The sequence below is a fragment of the Letharia lupina genome (genome assembly GCF_014066315.1).
Source record: "Letharia lupina isolate WasteWater1 chromosome Unknown contig_9, whole genome shotgun sequence".
Taxonomy (NCBI): domain Eukaryota; kingdom Fungi; phylum Ascomycota; class Lecanoromycetes; order Lecanorales; family Parmeliaceae; genus Letharia; species Letharia lupina.
This window is the reverse complement of record NW_023502978.1, coordinates 310,828-320,084: the sequence shown is the minus strand read 5'-3', so window position 1 is coordinate 320,084 and position 9,257 is coordinate 310,828. Positions and strand designations below refer to the sequence as shown.

Below are 9,257 nucleotides of genomic sequence, written 5' to 3'. Positions count from 1 at the left end.
CTACGATAGAAGATATTATGGAATTTATATTATTAATTAATACGTTATCTTTATTTCTTTCTAGTATTTCGATAATTTTACTTCTTACTATAAGAATATAATCTTTCTCTATTTTTTATAGATAATTATTATAGATTAATTCTTTATACTTAATATACCTTTCTAATTAGATCTTAGCGCGCCTCTCTTCACATATATATATCTATATACTATATAGATTAAATTAATTTTATAGTAGTAAAAGTAGATTAAAAACGTACAGTAAGCGATTAGAGTTCGATTTGACTTAGAGCTAGGGCTAAAATTTCATTTCACTTAGAAAAATCTAACTCCATAAATTTAATTCATAGGTCTTTACTTGTCTTTATATACTCTAATAAATATATTTTAGAAGATAAATAACTTTATAATATATAGAATAATTTAACGTAGCGAGTTATTAGAATAAAGCTTTATACGTTTAATAAAGATATTAAACGAAGATAGAGTCTCTATTAATAAATCTAGAAAAGATAATATCTTTACTAGAAATATTTAATTATTAAATTAGCCTTTCTATCTATCGCATTTAAATCTTAAAGAATAGTCTCTATCTTAAAGAAGCTAGTAAGTAAGAATTTATATAAATTAAGAGCGAAGTAGATAATATATAGAATTATTTAATATATTCGTTAGAATTATATATTACTAGTTATAAAGTATTCGTCTTCTTAAATATACTAGTTTTATAAAATAAAAAGATATAGCGAATAATAGTAGTATCTTAAATTTATTAAAATAATCTTAATTTCTATAATTTTAAAAATATATAAACTTATTCTACGAATTAAAAAAGTAATTAACGATTATTAACTCTTATCTATATATATCGATCTTTCTTATTTACCTTCTCGCTACGTTTAGTATTTCGCCTTAAACTTTCGTAGTAATTTCTATACATTTTCTAACTCGCGTTTAAGCAGCTATATCTTCTTTTAGCACATCTTATATTTATAGCCCTTTCCCCTTTATCTCTTATCAACGATCCTTATAATCTCCCACTCCTCTTTATTTAATACTGAACTTTCTTAGTTCTAAGACTACTCGGGAAGAGATAGGGTAACGATAATGGCGTATTAGCGTGTGCAGAAAACGTTGGAATACTTGGCACTGAGAAAATCACACACACACCACCAAAAGTAGTACTGAATAGATGAATCTTCTCCCATATCGCATTCTACCACCTTCCTCATCATATTTGAAGCTCCTATATATCTCGCTTAGCCAATTCCTATTGTTTCGAAATGCCCCTCGCAACGATCGATAGAAGGGGCTTACCTCTTTAGCCAAAGGCTTTAAGACAGACTTAAAGGTATTCAAGCCTCAATGGCGACAGGCGAAGGCCTTAATGACTCTAAGGCAGTAGCAGCAGCAGCAAATGTAGTTTAGTCTTCAAAATCTATCTGAATATCGCACTCATTAAGAGCCCTATTTAACTCCCTCATATCCGCCTTAAAGATATAACCTCCCATAGTACTATGCTTAAAATACTCCCTCGAAAAGCAATCACACCGACTCCTCCTCACGACATATCGTAAGAAATCACCAAAGTTCCCTTTAAACTGAGGCCATACCTCATGAAAGTGTCTTCGAACCTATACCTTCAAGACGCTGAAAGAGAGCTCGATAGAATTAAAATCTGGTGAGTAGGGAGGCAGATATCGGACCTCGCAACCATGCTGACGGCCTATCGAGCTTATACGTCTTCCAGGGCCGCACGTTCACGGGCGGCTTTGGCACGAGGGCCTTCAGGTCTGGGAGTGGGGGTAGCTGCGCTTGACTGACTGTTGCTAGGGCCCGGCTGGCTATCCTCAGCAATCGCTAGGCACGAGAGGACGCCTTCTTAGGCCTCTTAAACTGTCTGGCCGATGGGGAGCTCGGTAGTAAAAGGGGAGGCCCCTGACTGCGTCGATTGGGAGGCATTTCGAAACACTAAGATAAAACACCAAGGATCGGCTAAGCGAGATATATAGGAGCTTCAAATATGATAAGGAAGGTGGTAGAATGCGATATAGGAGAAGATTCATCTATTCAGTACTACTTTTGGTGGTGTGTGTGTGATTTTCTCAGTGCCAAGTATTCCAACGTTTTCTGCACACGCTAATAAGGGGGATAGACGGTCATTACTGCTCCGCGATCACCTCCACGAATAGCCTGCTCAATTCGATCATGGGATAGTGCGATACTGGGCGCAGATGCAGCAAGGAGTTCTTTGCCGGTCAAATCTAGAAGCCTAGTTCTTCGTCTCTCTACCAAGGTAATGATACTCGATTGACTGCGTGATCTCGAGTCCTGCGTATCGAGAAATAACAAGCAAAGGAGTGCTGATGACTTTCGATAAGAGCCAATCGGACAACATAGTACTGCGGAGTCATTAGGCGTGCTAAGGACGAACTTGACGATCTGTACGGCGTGTTCTTACTGCACATAGCTCTTTGCTATCGGCCAGTTGACTTCATTGGTTTCGCGCGACGGGCGAATGCTCCACGAATCAGCTGGGTACACGTGGCTTGGCCCGCCTACTCTGCATATGCATGTCTTTGACAGGCAAGGAGTTATCTTTCCAGAGACTGTCCCCTCCCGTCCGTCATATCAAGACTGTAAGCACCGTTTAGGAGACTAAATTGTCCTCACACCCATGGCCGATCAACAAACTATGCCACTCCGTGACAGGTACGGGGAATGGATCTCCGAGGCTTTCGAGAAGAAAGAAGGAGACATGGACGCTGTGAAAGAGCATCGACTCGAAGAAGCTAACAGGCTTGCAAGAGGTGCATTGAATTTGGGGAAAGAGAGGCATAGTTCCCGCACTTTTCGAGGCTTGCAGAAAGTCGATAATGGCAGCAAGAGAACACCATCGGAGCTGCGTACGGGGAGCACAAAGCCGGGGTCGGGCGGATCTGTACCTCTACTTACACCTCCAAGATCTCCAACTAAATCCGGAGTCTCAACGGGAACATCCGTTGCTATTACCCCGGTGGTCGAAATAACAGACTCTCAAGAAGTTGCAGACATTCGCAACTCTCTCCGAAATCATGAGTACGAAATCTTGTCACTTCGAATGCAACTTGAGGATATACGAGCGGAAGTCCAGGATCTCCATAAGCAGTGCCGGAAAGCGTCCGAAGACTATGCAAACGCGGTCTGCAGAGACGATGAAGAGAACCTCAAGAGGTTTGAGAAGCGAGAAGAGAAGCTGAAAAAGCTGCTGGAGCAGAAGAACCAGGCAATTGACGGGCTTCAGGAGGAAATCGTGGAGAAAAAAAGATGTGAGGGAGAACTCAAGGAGAAGCTGGCTGAGGTGGAAGGAAGAGACAAAGCAAGGGAAGCTATGCCGACTCAAGTAGAGAAGACTGTCAGCGATGGCTCTGACACAGTAGAGAAGGGCAATAGGAAGGGGAAGGATACGTCAGTGCGCGCGAAACAGAGAGCGATTGGAAGCTGGGAATTTCGGCGTAAGAAGGGGGAGAATGAGACACCTCTCAGCGCCGGGTACCGGATTTTTCGGGGAACGCTATGAGGGCAAAGGAGGCTTTTCATTTCTCTCCCTGACATCCGGTCAATTTGATACACCGCTCTCCACCCATGCCAAAGGACTATATTTTGGTTAAATAGCATGGCCGGTACAGGCAAATCTACTATTGCTCAGACTATCGCACGCACTCTCACCAAGCAAAAACGGCTTGCCGCGAATTTCATATTCTCAAGAGGCCGCGGCGATCTCAGCGATACCGGTAAATTCTTCAGTATCGTTGCGATTCAATTGGCGGCTACTTCACGAAGGCTAAAACACTACATATGCGAAGCAATCGCCCGAAATGAAGGCATCTCTCGGCAATCTATGCGCGATCAGTGGACGAAGTTGGTTTATCAACCCTTGCTGAAACTAGGAGATCGGTGAAGAGTATCCGAGAAATCTAAAATACAATTCAGGGATTGAGTTGTGAAGACGAATCTTGCCGTTCACGAGGATTCGCAGCAACAATCCTATCATAGCAATTTTGCAATTCATCTTGAAGCTGCTGAAGAGTCTTGTTTTCCCTAAATGCTGCTCTTAACTCCGTTGAGGAAAAGTAGATCTTCGTCACTTCAAGTAAGCGCTCAAAGGGAACCTGAAAACCCCTCGTCAGTCTTCCCTCACTCTGCAGCGAAGCGCGGAAGCCAGTGATCTCAATCATCTCAGGAACGTCCTTCCATTGCTTCATCGTATATTTTCTCCCACCCCGGACGACATGACTGAAGAAACCACAGAGTAACATCTTGACGTGGCTAAAGTATAGATCATTAGACTTAGGAAAGACCTGAGCCAACGAAAGGCTACCCAAAAACCACTACTAGGTATTATCGTGCATCCTATAATCGATCCCTTTTCCTCCATCAAGCACTTTTACTCCAAGTTGTACAAAGCTTTACCCCGGGTCGAGGACATTCATCGAGGAACGAGTGTGGTATAAATAAGACTTGTTCTTCAGCGCAACCCGCACATTATCCTTTTCATCCACACTAAGCACCCGGCACGGTTCTCAGATGCTCTAGTATCTTATGCGCAGCCTCCTCTGGCTTAGTGTCCTCTATGTCCAGCTGATATTCCCAAACATCTGGCTGTTTGAATCCGTCATCATAGAAAGAGTAGACGAAATGATGTTGCCGAATATCTTTGAGGATGTCTGTGTCGGTCAGCCTGGAATTCAGACTTGCTGGGCGTCCAAGCAATCTTCTAGTATTCTCCTCCGGGCTGCAGCGCAAGATGAACACCACAAAAGGTCGGCCACCTTTCACAGCGCCCTCGAAATATTCTTTGAGATCTATCTCACGGTCTTTAAGCGTCTCTTGGTAGTATGTAGTGATGATAGTGCGTTGTCGGAGAGATGGGTTTGAGGCAATACTATTCAACATTGGGGTTCGCTGTGAAGTAGAGACACATCAGCCTGAGAGCAACATCATTATTGCGCACTCGGGACACGCACCAGTGCTTCTCGTAGGTCACGATATCCAGTTTCCTCGCGCTCGAGGAGTGCAGCGACGGGCTCGATGAGCAAATGGCTGGGCAAGAATCGCGAGTCCGCGATCAGAGCTCTGTAATTTCAATCAGCATAACCGTTCCGTGCCGCGCGCTCCGATGCCCGGTGCGAGCTTCTTGTTACTGTAATGCCGAAGCTACTGATGACTTTCCCACACCAGGATAGCCATTCAGTACGATCAATGGTGCCGCATGCATACTGAGCTGGAATTGGTGTCTCAACGATTGATGGTTGTGGAATAAGATTGGTTGGATGTTATCTCACACAATGGGCAACGCTGATATCAATAATAATTCATGAGCTGTTCACGAGTCGGAGATGTACAGATACACGAACCATTCAAAGGCTTTCTTGAGCTTGTTGAAGAGATAAAGATGTGAGGCTCATTCTACAATACGTAGGTAAGGTAGGCATCCATTCGTTTTTGCGGGGCGAACATGATCGTGATGATGAAAACTGATTGGGAAAGGATGGGCGCTAAAGATAAGAGTCCGAGAGTGACTGAAAGATAAGACAGATTTCCATGGTCGAAATCTGTTGTTGCAGCTGTATAGCTTTATACATAGCTATGTACATGGTTCAGTTGGCGCCTCGGAGACCATGGGCATAAGATCGTTGCCGATGAGCTATAGGAGGGACTAATAAGCACCAAAGTATATCCCTTACCATACTACCTAACAAGCCTGACGTCAATTCTAACATTTTACCCCTCGTACATACCTTACATTTTGAATGGACCCTTTGTCGCTTACCGCAAGCGTCATCGCCGTCGCTACCCTCGCCGCTCAAACTTGTAATGCTTTTGCAAAATTGCGCGGACTGCACAAGGCAATTCCTGGAAGACTGCACGCCTTGAACAACGAAGCCGTTGATATCGAATTAGTATTGTACCAAGTAGCCGCTGTTGTTCGAGAACGCGAGTGGCTGCCATCCAGGGATCGCGAGCTAGCGGATATCAAGCACCTTCTGGAGCAGGCCAATACCAAATTGGATGAACTACGAGCAATCGTCAATCGTCTTTGTGACACCTGCATCAATGCCAAGGCTTCCGCTTTCCGAGGCTACAGGTGGCACAAAGAACAGGAGAGGCTGCAAGGTTTGCAGAATGGGATCAACTCGGTCAAGTGCAGCCTCAACATAATTCTAGGCGCTTCTCACTCGTAAGTCAACTCCCTCTTTTTTGCTGAGATGAGTGTTGGCTGACAGTCGAGACAACTGCTAGACGAGACATGGTGCGTGTTCGGGTGGATATTGAAAATATATCCACCGTTACCGCCAATTCTTCTAACCAGCAGACTGCCCTTCGAGATGAATTGGTCCAGCAGTCTAATCTCCACCAGCGGGTGGACCAAAGACTTGGCAGGATAGTTGAGTTGCTGGAAAATCAATCCAATAGATTGCAAGATGGTCGGGCTTCCCAATTAGGCCCTTTTTATCAGGCACCCCTTCCGAACGTACGTCAACGTGGCCCAGCATTGAAACCAAAGAAGTCGTCCCAAGACCCTCCACAGTCGGAGGGTGTCAGTGTGAGGGTCTTGCAGTACGCCTCTACGTGTCGACCCAGATGCCCTTGTTCGTGTCACGAGTACAAAAAATCTGCCTCACCTGCCTTTTTGAACCGTGTGCTTGGGCAGATGTTCATCGGTTATACCGGCCTACCGCTCTTCAGTCCAAAATGTAGCAGCCAGCAATGCCAGAAAGGCCAAATTCCTCGCGTCAGCCTTGAGTATTGGTTTCCACTTGGCTTCTTCTGGTCTCAAATAATCACCGTCCAGGCTGGCTTTTCCCAGAATTTTGGCCCTCAGTTCCAATTGAGAACCCTGAGAAGAGTCCCAGACTCTGCCCCATGCGTCAATTTTGCGTTGGAAGGGAATATCGAAGCGTTGAAAAACTTGTTTGGACGTGGCCTCGCGTCCCCGCAGGACGTGAGTAGCACCCGAGGGTATTCACTTCTTCGAGTAGGTGAAATCCACATTCTCAACAAAAGTCTATTAAGCATTCACGCAGTGGGCTTTGTACGGCAAGCAGAACCAAACATGCCAATTTCTAGTACATGCAGGAGCAGATATCGACTACAAGTTGGTACCCTTGATCTTTCGCCGATTTGCCAAGTCATTAATCCACGTTTCGCAGACCCATATCCGAAAATGACGATAGTCCAAAGAATAAGGCTTGTGATTTCTTGCTCCAAGGTGCTTTGTCGACAGAAGCCGCGGAGCTATTGAGTTGTCTCACCAAATCAGGCGATTTTGTTGAAGAGCAAAATTTCACCAAATTGCATAAGATCGTCCTCGGTCTTTCATTACTCGATCTGGAGAAGGAGGTCCAGCTTTGCGCGGACGAGGTTGACACGACTGATGCCTTAGGCCGTAGTCCTCTGATCTGGGCATCTGCTAGAGGAGACGAACGATCTGTTGCGATACTACTAAGCTACAATGCCGACCCTAATCTTGTGGACTTGCAAAACTCCGGACCCCTAATGTACGCTGCTGCGCAGAACCATGCCGTTTGTGTACGCCTTCTTCTCGAAGCCGGCGCCAACCCAGACCCTACCCTTTTTGGTTTGAAAATGCAAAGAGGCAGTCCGCTCAATTGTGCTGCTCGAATTGCTTCTGATCCTCTAGTCCTCAAGACCCTTCTGGATTTTCGGGCCGACATCGAATCGTGTGGTGCCGAGGGTCGAACCTCACTTCTCCACGCCGCTAATTAAGTTATTGTTAGAAATCTAGAAGTCTTATATATAAGAATTAAAGAGTTAAAAATAGAAAGAATACTCGCTTTCGTCTCTTTATCCGCGTATATTATTATTATCGAAGCCTCTTTATAAAATAAACATTAATTAGACTTTTATAAAAAAATTATTATATTAATAAAATAGATTAAGATTAATTATCTCTTAAATATCGAAGCTTTAATATTAAGCTTCGTAGATATATCTTTTATTAAAGTAAATAAGTTACTTAAAGTAGTACTAATATAATTCTATAGATTATAATTAATCGATAATAAATCTATCTTTATTTCTAATATTATATATATAGTCTTAATAAAACTTATTTTAGAAGATTATATAGAAGAACTTTAATACTTAATTATCTTATTAAGATAATTTAATATTATTCTAGAAATACTATAGCTAGAATAATATAACTCTTATATATTCTTTAGATCTAGAACTATTATACTTAATTTAGATTACTATATATTTAACTATTTATTATATAATAAACTTATTATTATTTAAAGTAATAATAAATTTTTAAAAAAGAACTTAAATTATATAGTAAAGATTATATTTAAAGAAAAGAATATAGTAGAGATCTTCGTCTATACCTTTATTAAGATAACTAAGAAATTAGAGAATTAAGTTATTATTATATAACTTTAAGACTTTAAATAACTTTTTAACTTTATTAATAAGAAAGCGAAGTTTATTACTAACGTTATCGCTATTATAATAAAAGATTATAAGAAGTTCTTTTATAAGCTAAGAAAGAAACCTTCAACTATAAAATAGCTATAGAAATAAGTTTCTATAATATATTATAAATTGTTATAAATCAAGTTATGATGTAAAAAGAAGATATATTCTTACTATCTAGAAATCTACTTTAGTAGAGAATACTCGAAGACGCTAATATATATTTAGCCTAGACTCTTTAAGCCTCTTAGATCTAGTAAAAATAGCTCTATTAGAGACTTCTATAGAAGGCTTTCGTAATGTTATATTAGATATTAATAAAGAAAAAATAAGTTAATATTCTTATTAAGATAGTAGTAGAAATAGACGCTTATAGTAAAAGTCTTTTACTCTAGACTTTAGAAGTTTTCTTTATTAATTCAAAAAACGATTTAATATAGATTACTATCTAATTAGTAAATTCTTATATAATCTTTCTCTTTCTCTTTTAGACGTAGACTATAATATTTATATAGACTATTATACTTATATAGTTCTAATATTCTTATCTATCTTTTATCTAGTAGATAAGATAAATACTAATTTACGTTTATAGTTATTTACTAGCTTTATTATATTAGATAAATTCTCGATTATATATTATATATTATATTTATAATCTTAGTCTTTTTAATATAATAAGTATTTAGACTTTTTATATATAATTTATTTATTTATAATTATTCTAACTTCGAAGTTATCTTTTTTATTATAAACGAATAATAATTTTATATTAA

The 9,257-nt window shown here is 40.6% G+C and overlaps 3 protein-coding genes across 3 annotated transcripts; 2 read left to right on the top strand and 1 right to left on the bottom strand.

Moving 5' to 3' along the window:
• Positions 1 to 2,677: 2,677 nt before the first annotated feature.
• HO133_010574 (uncharacterized protein) lies at positions 2,678 to 3,940 on the top strand (the record flags this gene model as incomplete). The annotated part of the gene is made up of 2 exons (XM_037301426.1): positions 2,678 to 3,531; positions 3,655 to 3,940. The coding sequence occupies 2 exons, from the start codon at positions 2,678 to 2,680 to the stop codon at positions 3,938 to 3,940; spliced, it is 1,140 nt and encodes a 379-aa protein (XP_037153060.1).
• Positions 3,941 to 4,542: 602 nt separating this feature from the next.
• HO133_010573 (uncharacterized protein) lies at positions 4,543 to 5,257 on the bottom strand (the record flags this gene model as incomplete). The annotated part of the gene is made up of 3 exons (XM_037301425.1): positions 4,543 to 4,944; positions 5,007 to 5,115; positions 5,184 to 5,257. 3 exons carry the CDS (start codon positions 5,255 to 5,257, stop codon positions 4,543 to 4,545), a joined length of 585 nt encoding a protein of 194 aa, XP_037153059.1.
• A 535-nt stretch (positions 5,258 to 5,792) lies between these two features.
• On the top strand, positions 5,793 to 7,770 carry HO133_010572 (uncharacterized protein; the record flags this gene model as incomplete). The annotated part of the gene is made up of 4 exons (XM_037301424.1): positions 5,793 to 6,220; positions 6,283 to 7,018; positions 7,068 to 7,138; positions 7,194 to 7,770. The coding sequence occupies 4 exons, from the start codon at positions 5,793 to 5,795 to the stop codon at positions 7,768 to 7,770; spliced, it is 1,812 nt and encodes a 603-aa protein (XP_037153058.1).
• Between the last annotated feature and the right edge of the window lie 1,487 nt (positions 7,771 to 9,257).